Source organism: Corvus moneduloides, chromosome 1, assembly GCF_009650955.1.
Source record: "Corvus moneduloides isolate bCorMon1 chromosome 1, bCorMon1.pri, whole genome shotgun sequence".
NCBI classification, from domain to species: Eukaryota; Metazoa; Chordata; class Aves; order Passeriformes; family Corvidae; genus Corvus; species Corvus moneduloides.
Window position 1 is genome coordinate 115,221,294 of NC_045476.1, and position 19,587 is coordinate 115,240,880.

A 19,587-nucleotide genomic window follows, 5' to 3' on the forward strand; every position below is an offset into this window, starting at 1 on the left:
AGATTTAGTGCAGCCTTCTTAAGATTAAGTGTAGTCTGAAAGTGCCATTCAGCAGAAATGGCCCTTTTCACCTGTTTGTTAACAAGTCACTAGTTGGACTGAAGTTGAGTGGGCCTTTATCTCGCTAGCTTTATCTTCAAACTCTGTGTCAGTGATCTCCTTCAAGATGCTTTGATAAGCACATAGCATTTTACATGTCTATGTTATAGATGCATTCTTAAGAATTGTGACAGATTCTACAGAGATTGTAAAAATTGTCTTTCTTCCCTCCCTATAAGAAACATGACATCAAGTGTGATGATGATAAAGATTTTTAGTAGCATAAATGAACAGTAAAATGGCTGAAGACTGAAAAAAAGGTGAGAGAAAGGACAGGAAAAGAGAAGAGAGCTAGAATGGTGGATGAGGAGTTTAGTTAAGGTTTAGACATGGACTATATGCAATCCAGATTGTGCCCTTTACTGTTTACAAGCAAAAGGTAAAAATGTGGCCTAAGTGAAATCAGTAGAAAACTTCCTCTAGGCATTACTTGTTCTCACCAAAAACTGTTTATGAGAACACGTCTTTTTGTTTTATTGCCCTGGCCAGTCAAGGGCAACACACCAGAATCCAGAACTGTTCTGATACATACACATTATGCTCTCTTTCCTCCAGCATGATGATAAATTAAAAGAGGCGTGATCTTTCATGAAACAGCAGCCATAGACATAAAATGTGCATTAAAGAGCCAGAATATTAGGCTACATTGCCTGTCACTCCAAAATGTCATGCCATGTCCCCTCCCTAACTGTTAACCTGATCCAAACTGTCTTTTAGGTTAGTGCCCTGGGTTTGATTTTGGAATGGAGTTAAAAAAGCATCTCCAAATTATATCCTTGGGTTTGTGTGCACAATTCCTAGTCACCTCCAAAAGGCTATGTCTTCATGTGGGTGAAGATAGAATATAGTTTCCAGGTGACAAACCAAATGCCTGCATCCCACGTAGCTCTGGCACATCTTTACATTTACACTCTCTTTGAGGTCCATGCATTGTGTGAAGATTTACGCTGGCTGTGAAGGGATTGGATGTCATGGTCAGGGAATTACAGAGGCTAAACAATTTCTTCTCATTGCTTGGTGCTGGTAAAGCTTAATAAAGGATGAAACAAAGTTTTATTTCCTTTATGTATTTTTCATTAGTTTGTGGACATGAGGAACTGGCACTTGGAGGCAGTAGATGAAAATATTGAGATTCCAGTCACTTTCAATCCAGTCAGTAGTAGTGTGGTGGCTGATGTTCAAGAATTGCCTGCTTCTGTGCAGAATTTGTACTGGAAAGCACCACCATCCTACCTAGGAGAGAAGGTAAATGCCACCTAACTCATCTGTTTTAGTAACATGTAATCATTTTTTTGCCAACATTGATAAAGAGTCTCACTGTTTTTCTTAGATAAGTTTCTCTCTCTTCCCTTGTCTTTCTTACCTGTTATGCCAGGAACCACAACATTTTGCTTCCGAGTACAGTGTTGCAATCAACCAATAACACAGAATTAATTCATGTTGCTTGGTGCCAGAGAGGTCTTTATGTGAACAGCATGATCAAGAGCTCAATGGCTCAAATGGCTCAAGGAGCTGGTACCTTTAGCTGCTCTGAAACCCAGAACACAGGGGACTTGTCAATCCTTTGGATTCTCTAGAGTATGCCCTGGGCAGATTTCTAAAAGAGTAAAAGGTGATTATGTGCTCAGTGGCACACAAAAACCCGCAACCTTTTGCTTTTGATACATTGCTTGGGAAAAGCATCAACTGGTTTTCTACTCTTTGTGTTCTTTGGACTGCTTGCTGCTCTCTCGACTCATGCATAGGAGCAGTTTCCTGCTCATGGTTAATACCATCAGCATCTCAGCCTGAGAATCACACTGACCAAGGGACTTGGACGATGGTGACTTCCAGGCCCAGAGGCCCCCTCTTTGGAGCTCTGACAGTGCCAGTACTTACCAGCCAGTTGCAGGACACACAGGCTTTTCAGATGCAATCCTGCTGAGACACAAGAGAAAACAAATGGTGTAGACACCAAGGCATGAAAGATGGTACAATTTTTTAAGTTTCTCCTAGTTCTCATTTTAAAGACTAGAGCAGTATTTTTCCTCCTGCTCTCCTATGTATCTCAGGTGAACAGCACATTTAGTTGGGGTGCTTTTTGTCAATGTTATAAAGGTTCTTGTTTCAGAGACTACAAATTATTTTTTGAAGAAATTTCATGTTAAAGCATACGTTATCACCTGCAGTGTTAAAACAAAGGTCCTTTTGTTGTTCCATAACAAGATATAGAGCAGGCAATAACCCTTTTTAAACACAGCTATTAAGATCAGTGCTATGAGCTTTATGTTGCATGTCACAGTATCTACCTAGTCCTGCCACAACTTGCTTTCATTTAGAGTGACAACACTGCAAATAAAATAGTTCTAATTTGGGTCCTGCTTTTGCTGTATGCTGTGTGTGAGTGTATATTTTAGCACAGGCAATACTGCAGTAATGAATGTCCCACCAAAATGCTATCTAGCTGTGAGTTTACAAGTTCATAAATTTACCGATTATTCACGTTATTGTGTTTTTAAAATGTCAGGGTTTGGTCTGCTTCCAGTGATAGCATCTCTTTTGGAAAATATGAACAAGATCGCTTCAGCTATTTTTCATTATGATGAGGGTATAAATACTGTTTTCCATGATCTGAAACCTTTTAACTGGTTCCACTGGAACATTTATATTTAGTGGAGTGCATTTTCTTTCCTCTCTCTGTCTTTTGTTTACAAAGTTTAAAGGGAACCAAATGTAAGATGTATAGCAGTACAGAAACTAAGAGTAATTGAGAAATTCAAATCATGTTGTCCCCATTTTTTTTATGTTTTAACATTCTATTTAATAGACCACTCTTGACGTTAGAAAATAAATACATACAGAATGCAGAGGTTAGTTTGTAACATCAATCTTGTCCTACAAAAAAAAAAACACATTGAAAAACAAGTAATTTAACAAAGCCTCTCAAATGGTGCAGTTCTGAAACATGTTAACAGGAAATCAACTCTAATTTGAATTTTCTTATGTTTTTGTAAAAGAATTTATTTATACAGGGTGGTTTGATTGTGCTGGCAAACTATAACCAATGTTCCAAATGATGCTTTTGGAAATGCAGTTGGCTAAGGAGAATAGCATTAATTATGGACCTGTGATCCAAAGAACAAATTTAGTATTGAGATGTCAGTATTTTGTTTGTAATTCATCAGAGATATGGAAAGGGGAGATTGAAGGTGGTGCTTACCTGTAGAACAGCAGAACCTGACAAAGCAGTTCTTCCATGGCAAAACCAAGGGTAAGATGTAAGGGCAAATGCCAAGAGGTGCAAACCAAAATAGGATATCCATGGCAAAATGCCTGATTTCACTTAGTACCCACAAACCTTCCCTCAAGTCTCTTCTTGGAACAAAATCTAGGCTGTGCCTGGAGCTTCCTTTGCTCCCAGTGTTTTGTACTGAGTCACTCACACGGCACCCAGGGAAGTGCTGTGTTTGTTGGGTGGTTCAAACACACTTGCCTGTGTTTGTTCTGGGCAGCAGCCCTCTGTTGGGTTGGGTTTGAGGCTGCCTGTGGTCACCTCTAGTTGAGCCAAAAGAAGTGTGGTTTCAGCTCAGCCTGCAGCTACAGTCTACTTATAGCAGAGCCGATACCAGTAGAAATCCTGTCCTGAAAGTGGAGCAAACATTTCCTGATTGTGTTCATGTTTTTAGTAAGTTTAGAAAATGCTGGCCCCTGAAACCCACTGTTAAACATGCTTAGTCTGACTTCTTTTTATCCATGGCTATTTGTTAGGTTTACCACCACTTTCACTGTCAGTCTTATGTCTGCTCTTGATGCAAATCTGTTCTGTACAGTCAGGGGAAGACTGTTCATGTGGACATGTGATTTCTTCATGACACAGGTGGTGTGAACCCAAGTATGAAAAACCCCATGATGCAGGTAACCTTTCAGAGAACAGTATCTGCTCGAAAAGTTGTATCAGATACGCACAGTAAACAAAATAGAAAGTAATTTCTTACAAACAACAGTATTTTCATATTTTTTCTAAAGAACAAAGAGCAAGTGTGAGTGCTGGAAGATGAGATAAACTGGAATACAAATTCATATTATTATCAAGCAATAGTGCAGTAAAGTATCTCTGGTCTTGTGCATTTTGTTACAGCTTTCTTCATATGGTGGCTTCCTAAGTTACCAACTGAAATCTTTTGGCTTACCTAGTGAGGGCATGGTTCTTCTGGATAAGAAACCTGATATACGACTAACAGTAAGCTTTGAAATACTATTTTTTCTTATAAGCAACACGAATACTATGATTTTTTATGTTACTTAACAACTATGGCTAATTTTGCTCTTATAGTGTACTTAACTATTAAAACAACTGGCTGTGTTTTAATAGAAGTGCTTTTGCTGCATTTTCCTCAAAGCCAGCAACACATCTGTTGCTGTTGCCAAAGTAACATATTGTTAAGCATAACTGATTTGAGCAAGTAAAAAGATAAAACAGGATTTTCTCTGTAGAATATGCCCGTGGAAAAAAACCTAATTAATGCATTGCACACTTGTCAACAAGTATGGCCTCATCTCTGCAAAAGATGTCCTGGATTTCATGTGTAATTAATCTCATTTTCTGTGAGAATTTTCTTCGGCATAAAACTAAGCATAATTGTAGGGCTTCAAGGGACCGAAATAAAAAAGCAATTTAGGTTAACAGTTTTTTAATTTAACCACTTTAGGGCCAAAATTGAAATCCTTAACTGTTTGTTGAAATTCTCAAGGGGGAGTTTTGTTTCCTCAGACCGTCAGAAGTACTAATTCAATTTTCTAGGATTCTTACTGGGAAGCATACCTCATAAACTACTAGTAATACCCATAGTTGCTGGTGCACCAGGATGCAAAGGAGAGTGTTTCAAAATGCAAAACCACTTTTATTCTAAAGTAATAACTAATTCCTGTGAAAATTGATCATCATTAATTTGATTCTCTTGGTGCTTTACTTGAAAACAATGTTGTTAATAGGCAAAAGCAGTGAAAACTTTGCTGGCACTAGACCACTTTCCTGAGAAAAAGGTACAGTTTTCCTAGTATTACTTAGTTTTAATCCCCCAAAGAAAAGGATTAGTGTGCTTCACCAAATTTTATTGCATCTGAACACTTTCCCATAACAAGCAGTGAAACAGCAATGTTATATCCTCTTTCTCACATAGGGCCATCAAATGGAAGTTGTTTACATGGATCCCAACAACCCACTGCCTGATCGCCAATATTATGGCCGAGTGCAGCTGGTTGAGGTAAGAACTGAAAAGGGAATGGCCTTCTCTTTTCTTCCCAGAGTCACATAGAAATACACACATGCAGAATATGTGCTGAGATACCAAATACTTGGTAACAGTGATGAGTACAAACTTAAACACTGTAGACCTTAAATACAAAGAACATTTTTTATCTCTCTGTACTGCCACATTGAACCTGGGTTCTGGTTCATGACACCTAATTTTAGCACCTCTGAGTTAGGCATCTTGTCCAATACAGCCCTTAGCACTCCCTCCAGGGCCTGTGGAGTAATAGTGAATCAGTCCTCAATAGAAGGTGATTCATTGCAGCTGCAGACTGTACTTAATAGGGATGGAATGAATTGTTACCTGTTTTCCTTGGTGTCTAGGTACCTAGTTTAGAATGGGGTGCCCAACATTCAGATAGGTGAATTTAGCAGGGGTTGTTCCTACAATAAATCTGTGCTCAGAAGGTCAATCTGGGTTATTTATTTCATATGCAGGCAAAAAAGATGTTTCTTCAAGCCAAATTCAGTTTTCAACAATGCTGTGTTTATTAGCAGCAAGAAAGCATGTGAAGGCAGCCCTGAAAGACTGGGTTTCTAGGACTTCACTTTCTGTTAAAAATAAAAGCATTTTCCGTCACCCTTTTATGGCTCAGTGGGTGATATCTAAAAGAGATCTGGATGACTGAAGAAGAACCTACAGGCTTCTTCACTTTTCAATACCTCAAAGCCATACTTACCTTGCACAGTAAAAGCTACATCCCTTTCTTTATGCTCATTATTCTTTTTTCCACCCATCCTGTGTCTATTCTCCTGGAGTGTCTTTCACCCCACACCAACTGGCACTAGACGAGTCTGTTCCATGGGTGCTTTCTCCCTTCTTCTGTCCTCTGGTCTCCTATGAAGCTACTCTTTTTAAGACTGCAGCACTGTGCTCGTTTTGTACCGTCAATGTGCAGGGCAACTTCAGGCACGCCGGCAGCAGTACCCTGGTGTCCCGAGAAGAGCTGATGATGATCCTGTCGGCGCTGGATGGTTTGCACGTCCGGGCCCTTTACTTCACGGAGACCCAGCGCCTGACACTGGGCGAGGTCGGGCTGGAGGAAGCCAGCAGCGAGGGCAGCGGCAGCGTGGCGCAGAGCGTGGAGATGTGCTCCTGCCCTCCGCAGTACGCCGGGGACTCGTGCCAGGTAGGAAACGTTCGCCTCCAGACTGTGCCAGTATCTTTTGCCTACAGCTATACATGCTGGGTTAGTTAGAGGAACAGGATGGTTATTAAAGTAATTAAATGTGCTCCTTGTAAGCCTGTGTGCTTTCAATGGCTCAAGTGCTTTCACCATCTGAGAAGCACTGTAGGGTTATTCTACTCATGATTGCTTTTATGGAGCTGCGAATGTCATTTTGCAGGTGTAAGGCACTGTAATGAGGAATTCTTCTGTGATGCCCTCTGAGAGGCTGAGTAATCTCTTAGTTTAATGGGTAGAAGGTCAGAATTTACTTACTCAAAGTCTGTGAGACCATACACAGTAGAGAAGATTCTCGGTGTTTCTTATTTTAGCAGGATCCAAGGGAAGTAGCCCAAATCCAGATAATTCAGGATACTACTTGTATAGAAAAACCTGTGAAATCTGAAATTAACATGCAAAAAATATTTGGAGATATGTGTATGAAAAGTAGTGTAGGCTGTGCAAAATAATACTATTAGATGAAAACTGGCAATACAGCAGTATATCCTGTCCCTGATGCAGTTCCTGTAGCTGTAATTCTTTTGGTTGTCACTTTGCTTAGCTTAGAGCTTGGCTGTTGCCATATGTAAGCACCCAGTGCAGCAGAATAAAGCACCAGAGAGATAAGCAGTGTACAAAGTGCACAAAGTATGAGGAATTACTCTCAGAGAATGGTTGAGCGTTACCATAAAGTAGCAATTGCTGTACTAACCTTGCAAAAGCTTTTTGAATTGAGAATGAATGAATAATATCTAGGCTGGAGCAGCTGCAGAGGGACTGAACAAAAATATGTATGGCTGGCTTACATTTCATGTGTGCATCCACTGCTCAGGACAGCTAATTCATCATCTGCAGAATAACCATTCTGGAAATATTTTTGATTATTTCACACTTCTGTTCCTCTGTGCCACACACAAATTGATGAGCACTGACTGAAAATTCTACTGCCATCCCATTGCTTTCAACATACTGCCTTGGTTAAACTAAGTTTAACAGGTTTTTTTATGAAACCTGGTATATAATATATATAATATATATAATATATATAATATAATAAATAAAAAGCCAAAGGAAGTGATCAAGACATTCACGGGGTAGTTCGTAAGCCCCGTATGTTTATGCAGCATTACTCAGGCAGTGATTTACTGCTGTAATCACCGAGCTCTGTCTGGCTGCCGTAGGTGGGGAGGAGGTGATGCCTGCCACACCTCAACTTAGGTATATATTGAGCTACAGGAACTGTGGGGTTCTTGTTAACCTCAGGAACAGTACTGTGTGCTGAGCGACTTGACTCACGCATAAAGTTTAAAGGTGGGGCCCATCACGGCACAGAACCTCATTAATCTGAGTCAGAAGCTGGAGAAGAAGGGGGCGTAATAAGAGAAGGAACGGTGAGCACCGAAGGGAGAGCAGCGAATGTTCACAGAGGAGCCAAAGTGAAATGATGGCCCAAGCACAGCGGCCAAGAAATGTAGGATGGCTGGTTGTCACTTTAGTGTCCCTTGGGTGTTGTTTAGCACAAGATATGCAGCAGAGGCTCTCCTATCCCCACCTTCAGGAGAGGAGCCAGTGGCAACAAGTTCAAATGGATTTTTATCCAAGAGAGGTAATTTGCTCATTTTTTCTTCCTCGCTTGCTTCCTTCTTTCACTTTGTTTTTAAATGAACTAATTTGGTAACAACTTATGCATTACTTTATATAGAAGTAATGAGAATATTAATCTAATGTCTCAAAGTACTTTACTAACGAAAGTGTGTACAAGAGGTTTCTTTTAAATTGCTGTTTACTTGAAAATAATGATCCTAAAAAGCACTTGAAAGTGCCTAGAGCTTTATCTTCATGTGGAATAAATTTATCATTTGTGTGGAATCACAAATGCTGCTTCAAAAACAAAGTGCCCACATACTCCAAATGTATCATTTTAAAGACAGCATAAATAGAAAAACAGAAGGCTGTACAGATTTTTTTTCCAAATGCAATTAGATGTATTTTTAAAATTTGTGATTTATTTTTCTCTCCAAAAGGAGACTTTAAGCAAATAAAATTTAGATGCATTAGAGCATATATTTTACTTAGTCATGCTATTTAATGTATTTCAGGCCCTGATTTCTTCTGAAGCTGTGTATATTGGCTCCCTGTTATTCAGGGGAAATATTCACCCTTTAAAAAATGTATCTGAAAAACTTCAGCTAAATTTAGTCCTTGCTCACAGTGAAGTCAGTATGCAAAGCTGTTGATGGTATTAGTATTCTGCATACTTTTTTTTTTTCTTTCTATTATCCTACCTGTAGAGAAAAGGCAAAGGTGCCAGTAGCGATTGTTATTTCAACAGCAGTAACTCAGTATTCCATCTGGGATCTGCCTTGTGAAAGATGAATATTTTTTTTCCCTCTGATAGTTCTGTCATTGAAAAACTCTGGTTCATCCTGCCTCTGCATAAATACTTATACCTCCAACCACTGGAATGTGATTTGTGACACCATCCCACAGACCCTTTGTTCTTCAGATTGGTCCCATCAGTCTTGGTGGTGTACTTACTATGAGAAAAGATTTATGGCTTTAGAGTTCAACTGTCTCCTGTTTTCTGCGTGTTGTTGGGGCCAGCCCCTGCCCGTGAGGCAGAGGCAAGGCATAGGTGCAGCTCACAAGAACATTGCTGGCGGCAGGAACCTGGGAGGTGCTGCCTTCGTGGGGAGCACAGCTTTCTTCCTGCTTCTGTACAGCCTCTGATCTTCCTTGCACCACACCAGCTTAGTTCCTAGGGAAAAAGTGCTGCAGAATGGAAAGGATAGACTTATATCCAGTCATTTTTAGTGCGGTTGGTGCACCAGGAGTATGCCAGAAGGTGGGTGTGAATTTTGATCTGTATGCAGGAGGGCTTCATGCCCAGGAGGAATTCCTTGTGCTTTCCCTGCCCATGCCAAGCAAGAACCTGGTTTTAACGTATTAGTTACTACCTCCCTGCTGTAAGCAAACAAACTTGATGTATCTTGCTTCATTCATAATGTCCCTCTGGTTCAGCTCCCTGTTTAAATCCAACTGTGATCTGACAGGCTGTGCTCCTGCTCCTGTACCCTCAATAGTTGGAACATTCTTCTCATGCTTCCTCGGGCTCCAGGGCAAGCCTGTACTTAGAAATGAGACCACTGTATGTTTTGTTACATCACCCAGCTGTGTCTAGGTGTGGCTTTAGCTCTTGGTAGACTAAACTGTGGAAGTCGTGATGAATGTATGTAAAAGGTATCCAGAATTATTTCCCAGGAGTACACTGTAGTGAAATTAATATCAAGATACAACCACTAATTAGTAAGTGAGATTTCCAGATGTTCTTCTTTAGATTCACACTACAGTGTTCTCATACTCAAATATTTTTCTGTGGTTTAGCAGTCGTATTCTACACCTTTGTAGATAGGCAGAGGAAATGTGTTTTGCTCTGAGGTTAGGGTCAATTTATTGATTGAATCATTACTACCAAAGTGTCTAAAGCACAGGGTTGACATGAAATTTGTTCATCTCCATTCATTGCAATTTAATGCATTAAAAAACTTAAACAACATTATGAGCTTAGGAGAGCCTGGAGGGAAATGTACACCTTCACTACTCCTTGGAAATGGACAACGTTTTCAAAATACACTTTTGTAACATGTAAAACTTTCTACCAATGCTCACCAATTTTTTTCTTTCTGCTTGCTGTCCAGGAGTGCAGCATTGGATTTTATCGTGAGAATAAGGGATTATTTGCTGGACGCTGTGTGCCCTGCAGCTGCAATGGAAATTCAAATAGATGTCAAGATGGTACTGGAAAATGTATTGTAAGTAATTAGTGACATTCAATAAATTAATGGGAGGAAAAGGAGAAAAAAACCATACTGTGGTTGTTAAATTCCAAGCAACTAAGAATAATCCTTGTATGCCTCATTCATAACAATTTTATATTGTTAATGAGCATAATATGCATACACTTAAATGTACGTTTAATGTAACTGTGGGTGATCGGAATAATTTGTGTCCTTGTCTTCGTTTTTTCTTTCCTCTGTAATTTTTGTTAGCTCCTGGTACAAAGAAGTCACCAAACATGTACATAAGGAAATGTTTGTAGTTATTTATAATAAATATGGGTCTTATCCTGGCATCTGCAATCCTGAGCTTTTTACAAATATTTATATGATGCTGACAAACAGCACATTCATGCATAGTATAGTCTTTGCAGAATCTCTTGTTTAAATCAGCTTCAGTGCATCTCCACTAATCATAGTGTACAGCTAGGTGGGTTAAAAAATATTGACTTCAATAAGATGAAATAAAAGTAATAGAAGTTAGATTAATTAGAAAATTTCAGCTGTTTCAGATTTTGCTCCCTGGCACTCTCTATTAAACCCAAAGCAGCCCCATGGGAGTGGATCAGCCCTCAGTAATGGAAGTGTGACACTTGGCTGACTGTGCTTCTCCGGTTTATATCCATGATGCTTCTTTGAATAGTTTGTCTTGAAAAATTCCCCCTTAAAAACTTTTGACTAATTTTTCATGTGCTGTGTAAACAAGAACGTTGCCAACATCTTTCATGGTCTGACTTTTCTGTTACTTCTTCCTTGTTCGCAGTGCATCCATTGTGCCTGCGGTGCATTCCTGTGCATTATGTCATCCTCCCCGACTTTGTTTCAACCAACCATGTTGCTTTAATGGAAACTATAAACCAATTCAGCACATTCTGGGAGATGACTTACAGGCTGCTGCTTCGGAGGGGCAGGACAGGCCGTGACAGGAAAGTGCTGCAGCACAGCAAGAAGGATCAGGAAGTTTCATTTCAGATTAGAATTATGAAAGCAAATTTTACTTTCACCTCATGAAGTATGTGATCTAGGTTTTCTTTATCCTGTCCTTCTCACAGCTGAATTAACTTTCAGATAGATAGAGCTAAATCAGCCCTTGGTCCTGGGACAAGATTTAGGGCAAGCAAAGTCATCCAGAATAATGTGGTGAAAAATGAAAGCCCTGAGGGCCTTTATTTCCATCATGAACCTCTGCCTAGCCAAGAGCAAGTCTGTCTCTAGAGGAGCCATGGGACAAAAACCTGACGTGGTGCAGAGAAGACAAGGAGGCTTCCCACTGCGGAGCCATCAAGTTCCACATCCAAATTGCAAAGCTTGTTCGCTTGGTTTCTTGCTCCTCACCTGGAGCCCCAGACACAAGTACCTGCATTTGTCAGTGTCTCTCCAGCGACAGCCTCCAGAGGAGGCTTTGTGAGGGAGGCTAAGCCAGGCTGGCTCCTTCCCCTGTGGCAGCAGCACAGCCCTCCCTGGCTTAGGCAGTTGCTCTGCTGCTGCTGCATGCTGGTGGAAGGAGAGGAGTGCACTGCCGTGCTACTGGAAGCAGGGGACAGTGGAGGGCAGGAGGAGGTGGAGGAGGCTGGACCTGGTTCTCATGTGTGGGCAAAAGGCATCTCTCTGCCATTAATCAGGCTTTGTGTCCTCATGGTCCCTGCCCTTCCCTCGCATTCCCTCAGCAGCAGCATGGTGCCAGGACTTGCTGATCCCATGGCATGTTGCTTCATGTCACGTAGCCCCATGTGTTTGACGTAACCTCACTGGTTCTGCTGTGGCCCTAACACACTGTGCTCTGACCTCCTTGTACCATATGGGTGCATGTGGAGTCCGCTGGAAGTTTTCCTTTAGGGTTTGCCATACTTGATGGATTGGAGGTGCTGTGACTCCAGGGGTGTCTCTGACCCTGTAATACTTGAAGGAGGACCCATGAGGGTGTTGCTGCTCTGGCTTCATTGCACTGTGCCTAGGGAGCTCCATGAAGCTAGAGGAGCAGCATGGCACATTTAGAGTGGCTTATATGTGAAATAGCTGAAATTTTCTTTGCAATTACAGAATTGCTTCAGTTTCTATAGATAGAGTGAACAAAACAAAAAGGCAGGATATAAACTTGGGGGGTGGGAGGAGGTCACTCTAAGATGAACCCAACACATACATTTTAAATACATCTCTTTTACTCTTTCTGCAGTTGAATTTCTTATTCAGGGTTATAAAAATTGACAGTAGTTTTTCAGAAACAGTCTGAATTTTCCATTAGATTTTTGCAGGAACATAGGCACCAGCTTTTGTAGAGGCCGCATTTTAAAATGGTTTCTTTTGCAAACATAGTGCCTTTGTGATACTTGGTGTCAAATGGCTCATGGGGCAACTGGAGCTTCTCCTGTTCTCTCCCAGAACCTTTTATCAGTGAGCCACAGATTTAATTCTTTAACCAAAAATGAAAACAAATTGGGTGTTACTACCTGAGGGAAGAGCTCGTGGTTGAGGGAATCTGGTGTGAGGAAGTGTGAAGGAGAATAGAGTTTTAGAGACGATGGGAAAGACAGAACTGTTTCTCATTTGTAGGGGAGAACGCCCTCTTCTGCCAGTCATGGTAGTAGGGTCTTCAAACATAGCCCTGAGCCATCAAGATCCCTGAAATGGAAGCACAGTTTGCTCAGTGACTACTTCCAGCCAATTTCCTGCTTTCTTTTTTCCATCTTTTGCTTTGTTAGTAATCCTTCAGCTCTGTGGGACATTCAATCAGTCTGTTGCACAGAAGACAAACAGTTGCAGAACCTGAGAGTGTGAATGCCTCTTGAGTGTTGGTCATTTGGAATTTTTATTATGGCTGCTTACGTATTTTTATGATTCTTACGTATTTGAACAATTTCTATTTTAAATTAGCAATGCTTTACGTAATGCAAAGGCAACTTCCTCATTCTATCTCCATAAAATAGAAATGTATGACAATTAGCACTAGAATTAAGGATGTTTCTAAACCAAGATACAATTCCCAACAATTTTATCATGGAAAAAGTGGCTCAGATGCATCAGTTTCAGTTGTATTCTTAGCTTTTGCTTTCCATCATTTATTCCAGTTACTACAGAAAGATACAAGTAACACATACACTGGAAAAACTACATGAAACTCAATTCTGATCTGAATCTACTAAGAGAAACAATTTTTGTATTTATTTAATGAGTTTTTTAAAGGAATTTATTTGGACTTGATTGCATGCTTTTAGATTGTATCTGCTTTCTAATTAGTGTTAAGATGCAAAATTTGAAGTTTTATATAAACGTAGTGATTTTTTAATTGTAATATCAGGACAGAGTGCATTAATGGTATGCTCCTTTACTAACTATGCATCTGATTGAGTTTCTTTAAAAATATGTTGAATTCAACTTGTTTATCTGTTGCTTTTCCACAAGAGGGAGGAAATTGGGCTTTCTACAGTTAGAAAATTGACTAAAACTGCTCTATCCTGGTTGTGAAGGCAGTTTGGCAATAAAGGCTGGATTATGTGGAAGGAAAAGAACATACTCTCTGAGCAAATTAGCTGCATTTTTTTAAATAACAGTAAAGCCATATTGAGTGATAAAGCACTGCTAACTGTCCTGCTTGTTTCCTTTTCAAGGACTGTCAGTATAATACCGCTGGGGAGAAATGTGAGCACTGTAAAGATGGTTATTTTGGAGATGCCACTCAGGGTTCCTGCCGGGAGTGCCCTTGCCCCTATACAAACAGGTACAGTAAAAGCTTGTAAGGAGAGTCAAGTAGGGGAGGGAAGAAGAAAAAAGGGGGGGAAAAAAAAAAAGAGAGAGAGAGAAAAAAGCCCCCAAAGCTCAAACTCTGCTACCATAGGAATATAATGGTCTTATTCACTGTTCTCATACTGAGAGCTTGGTGGTCTGTCTCACAGCATTGCCTTTTTTAATAAGCTGAGTATTCCAATCCTCATTCAGATCCTGAAGTTCAGAGGCACATTGCTCATAGCCTTGGGGACCCCCAGGCAGTAGTAGTGGGCTTATTTTCAAAACCACCAGCACTTCCTTCATAGTGAGAAATAGAGGTGAAGGTCTTTTCCCTTACACTGGGCATATCCAGAATCTTTCTTTTTTACTGGAATGTAAGATGTTTAACACCATTTCTCTGGCTAGGTGATAAGAGGCAACAATGAAACAAGCCTTTTATAGAAATTCAGAAAAATTAGTAAGATACAAAAATGATATAAAAATATTTAAGGTCTTAAGCACATATCTGGAACTCTGAAAGGGTATGGTTGCTTTTCCTGTGAAAGCTCTGTTTGAAGTGCAAACATACTGAGATGAAAAGTGAAAAAGTGAAACTTCCTTGGATCTAATAAGGTTGCCAGGCTTTTAAAATTGGGCAATAAATTGCATTTTTAATGCATGGTATATTTAGCCAGATTGTCATCATTGGTCAGTTCTGAAACATGGTAAATAAAATCAAATTAAAAAAACAGAAAACCAAAAAACCCAAAACCAAACCCCTAAGCTATAAATTGCTAAAAGCACCACATAGTATTTGCCAGGTGCATTAGCACACACCAAGTAACCTTAAGTAAGAGATTTACACCATCAGACAATAGACAGGTTCATCACTTATCAGAGAACTCTCTGATAGATCTGGTTTTGACAGCCTCTTCTGCAGGTGCTTGCCTGAGGCTGACTGAACATGTTTTTAGTCATTGTTTGCTTTCAGAGTTCTGCAATATCTAGAGAGACCATGAACCTGTGCAGTTTCATAACTCCAGATTAGGGTGGTGCATACCATTCCTGACATAGGAAATGCAACCCACCTGGCATTACTGGAGTTGACAGTTTTCCATCTAGTCAAATTCCAGCAATTCTTAGTGCAGACCTCTGTCTTTGATACACAGACTTGCTTTATCCAACTGTTCATAGATTAAAAATGAAAATAGCAAATGTGGCCCTGCTTTACCTCCTGCCTTTTCCTTCACAAACACTGAACTTTGAATCTACACAAGTCTGCTTGAAAGAGCAAAGAAAAATATTCATTGTTTTAACTAAATCCTTGGATCCCAAAAATTGTGCACAACTCTACTTGGCCTTGGTTAAAAAAACCCTAAACATATTAGCTACATAAAAAGATCCTCTAATGTTTTCGTCCATTAAAAAGGAAGAAAATAAAAGCTGTACAAACATGAGGAAATGTTGTCTAGCACAGGCTATTGATTCTTGCCAACTACGATAAAACCAGCTACCCAGACTTTATTTTATGACATCACTATTAAGGTTTACTTTAGGTATTCCTTTTGGTAGTGAACTATTATACTCAGTCCACAGGGCCAGGAAATGAAATTTTTTTAGTCTAAGGAAATAATTGACACAAAAAAATATGAAACTTCAAAGAATTAGTCACAGTAAATTATCTAGAGGCAATTAAATTAGCTGAGAAGTAATTTGGTGGTGTAAAAACTTTTTAATCTGAAAGTCATTAAACTGAACCTCTAGAGTGTAAAACCTATTTGATCATATGCTCACAATAATATTTTTGCTTCTTCTTAAAGATTTGCAACTGGCTGTGTGGCAAATGGTGAAGAAATCCAGTGTCTCTGCAAAGAAGGCTATACAGGAGCTCGTTGTGAACGGTGAGCAACCTGCTTCTCAAAACCAGGAGACACAATGAAAGGAGGGATGTCTGTGTTGGGACAGACACATACAGACAGGCACCTATGCACAGTATGTGCATGTACCTAAGGAGTAGCTATTTATATGAACAGCTGCTAGAGAGTGTTGCTGTAGTGCAATTCCAGTCACAAACCCAGTGCTCCCTGGAGAAATGAAAGCAATTCTCCACAGACTACTGACTGCACCATCTTTACCAAAAAGAGGTGTCTGCCTCTTTGCCCAAGTGCCCTATGCCTTGTCTTATCCTGCACCCTGGTAATAATGACTCCCGCTTATTTCACCCCTTTCCAAGTTAAAAACATTTTCCCCCTTCCTCCAGTGTACACAATGGTGCCTCAGTGGTCTTACCCAGCAGGAGCTACGTAACATTTAGCACCATACCCTTCATCCCATATCATTCTGATATGCTCCACAGTCAGAGCTTACACACACCAGGCTGAAGCCATCTCTTTTGCTGGAGCACTGCAGCAGTTTGGCAAGTCAAGAGAGGAACAGCATGGCAGTTTCAGGTAGCCAGAGGAACCAATTTCACTTAGTTGCAAATTCAGAGAGACCTGAAGTGTAATGGAGTGGTGTTGTCTGGTTTGGAAGTGTGAGGCCAGTAAGTCATGATGTCTCATCTGACCATAGGACCTACAGCAGGACATAGTCTTATCCTTCAAGACTGGTGCCTTTGACCCTGTCTAATCTGCAGGTTATAGATATTTTCCAGATTTAGCTGTACCTCAGCTGCTCATCATGGCCCTTTGATTCTGCATTACCACCCTAATAGGTCTTACCACAGAGTGACTTCTAGAAATATTAGCTATCCAGTCTGAACAATGTATTTTACCTTTAAAATACTTAGAGATCAGTCACACAGACTGCTTTGCTGGCAGGAGGCAAGAGGGGGTATCACGCAGCAGAAGGGTGATGATGTCACTCAGTGCCATTGCTGAAATCTCACCTGTGTGAGATGCAGTGTGATCCTCCTTAATACGTGCTTTCGGTGGGATGACAGACCAGAATGGTATGATGTGCTTGGTTAAGCCTTGTCAAATTTTCTGTGTATGTATGTCTGTATCTGTGTGCATTGTTTCTTTTTCAGATTACGTGACTTATTCATACAAGAGCACTGTGGGAGTTCTTTTATTTTTAGAAAAAAATTCTGCAGCGCTCACAAAGATATTTTTAGCATAGTGCAGAGGATACTGTAAACCAAAAATATATTTCTTCTGTCTGAGTCAAGACACGAACTCAAAAGTTCTTGAAAGTTTCTTCAGGAGAATAACTAGGTTTTTATCTCAAGGGAAAGTATATTTCACAAAATTAGCTTCAACTGTTTAATAAAAATTACTTGTTTCTCTTTATCTAGCTGTGCTCCTGGATACTTTGGAAATCCACAAAAACATGGAGGCTACTGTCAGAAATGTAACTGTAATAATAATGGGCAGCTGGCTAGCTGTGACCACCTGACTGGAGGTATGTGAGGGCCTGTGAACATGGAAGGGAGCATTGTTTTCTCTTTGGGAAGCAAAGAAGGAAGGTACTTGGATAAACTGAAGTGAAGGAAAGATCTAGACTTACAAGAAATGTAGATAATGTTTTACAAAATATAACGTTTCCCAAAACATAACACCACAGTGATAGAAGGGCTGTCCTGAGTCATCAGGTTTACCCTTCTAAACTGTTTTATCCTGTATTTCCCTTCATAAATTCTGCCAACTTTATTTTGGTTTTCTTTCATAGCAGTGTTTTTAAATATGTCATGGTTTCTCTGCTGACATGGTTAAATCATATCATGCCAGTCTGTTATGGATTTAGGAAACTGAGCATCCTCAATATGCCTTTTTAAAATGTATTTGGCACAGTTTAGTGAAATCTTCAGTGTCTGCATCAGGCACTGTGCCTTCTTAGGTATCCAAGCTGACTGCATTTACAGTGGAAGTTAGAACCTAACTCAGGAGGCTCTTCTATAAATCCTGCTACACATTGCTCTGCTAGCTAAGACATCCATGATTTCCCAGAATCAATCACATATGTACTTCACTACTTGTAAGCTCTTGTGTAATGCCATGGGCATATGTTTGCTTTATCTGTTAGAATTCTGAAGTAAAGGGCCTGATGTCACATTCTTCAGAGTGTCTTTACCTTGATTCACCTTGGTCCCTTGGGATACTCTTTTATATTCAGAAACACAGGCCACTGCTCCTGAAATGTCCTTGATTCTCCCATATTTTCATTACCAATAAAAATTCACTTTTCCTTCCCTGTAGACAGATTTTCTTCCTCATATGCTAGTGAAGTTTCCAACTAATAATTTCAAATATTTCCCTACTCTTCATTTCTATGCACTGCTGTTCATACTGCAGTCTAGTAACTGCAAGGAACCCATTGTCTTTCCTTGGCCACAGAAATTCGAAAAACAGCAAGTGGTGTGAACTGCTGTTGGCAGCTGGTGCAATTTTTCAATAGCTTGTTCTCATCTCACGTTTCACCATTGGAGTAATATATCTCTATATTATACCTTGTATGGAACAGATCCAAGCAGTGTTTGATGTTTTATCATTCCTTTATTTTTGAAGCAAGAGTTTGCTAGGATAAACAAGCCAGTTTGTTTTCTTCCAACTATCCTGATCAGCCGTCTCTTTCTGTGCAGTAGGAATAAACCCCTCTGTGATCATTGGCACAGCATGTTCTGGCAGGTTCTTGTTGCATGATGTTGGGCGCTTGGCCAGCACTTCACCATTTCTTGGCTGATACTGTTGGTGCACAAGCTGTAATAATAGTTTTATTTAATTGGTGCTTCACAGCGACAGCTGAAATGTGTCTGGTGTTAGCTGAATTACGCAACAGCAGAACTGCACGGATGTTTGAATTTCAGAGAAATTTCCTTCCTTCTCTTAAAAATATATTCTTTGTGACTTGTCTCCTTTTGGTGGCAGTGATCGCTACCAATCCCGTTTAACCTCCTGATGACTTAATGTGCAAGTGCTAAAGGAAATGGCACAGCTTGGCAGTTTGTTCCAGGCTGTTTCATGCTGCTGTTAAAGTTCAGGTCCAATTTTATCACTGTATCCTCTCACAAGTTGCAAGCTGTTGTTGACTCTTTGGCAGCAGCAGCCTATACTGAGTGCATCCTTTTCCTTCAGAGGAAAAGATATAGAATCATTAAGGTTGGAAAAGACTTCCACGATCATCAAGTTCAGTCTTTGACCAAGATGCACAGCCCTTTTCATTTTCAAGAGGAGATGAGAGCTTGGCATTGGGACCAAGTCTGTAGAAGGAACATGGGCACCAAGATGGGGAGATTCCTGTCCCATATGATGGCATTTTTAGGAGCCAGTTCCTTTCCTATCTCCTAGAAGTTAGGATCCCAGGATGTTACTCCACATGCACCTGGAGACTGTTAAGCTTCTTATAACAGGGTTTGTAAAAACCAAACGAGTGCCTTGGACAGGAAGTCACTTGTGCTGGCTTGTTGGAAAATCTGAGGGCAGCGTTTGTTATATACCACCTGCGTCTGTGGTCCGAGCTGCGTGCCTTGTCTTACGTACAGTGCCTCCATCTGTGC

The 19,587-nt window shown here is 40.3% G+C and overlaps 1 protein-coding gene across 3 annotated transcripts in view; it reads left to right on the forward strand.

The window, feature by feature from the left end:
• Nucleotides 1–19,587, forward strand: part of LAMA3 (laminin subunit alpha 3) — a 111,279-nt gene that overhangs the window by 65,193 nt on the left and 26,499 nt on the right. For all 3 annotated transcript variants that reach the window (XM_032123642.1, XM_032123662.1, XM_032123652.1), the window contains exons 36-43: nucleotides 1,180–1,344; nucleotides 4,217–4,318; nucleotides 5,259–5,342; nucleotides 6,289–6,519; nucleotides 10,254–10,367; nucleotides 13,997–14,106; nucleotides 15,914–15,994; nucleotides 17,389–17,495. In XM_032123642.1, coding sequence (XP_031979533.1) covers nucleotides 1,180–1,344; nucleotides 4,217–4,318; nucleotides 5,259–5,342; nucleotides 6,289–6,519; nucleotides 10,254–10,367; nucleotides 13,997–14,106; nucleotides 15,914–15,994; nucleotides 17,389–17,495 — 994 coding nt within the window. The remainder of the gene's footprint in view (nucleotides 1–1,179; nucleotides 1,345–4,216; nucleotides 4,319–5,258; nucleotides 5,343–6,288; nucleotides 6,520–10,253; nucleotides 10,368–13,996; nucleotides 14,107–15,913; nucleotides 15,995–17,388; nucleotides 17,496–19,587) is intronic.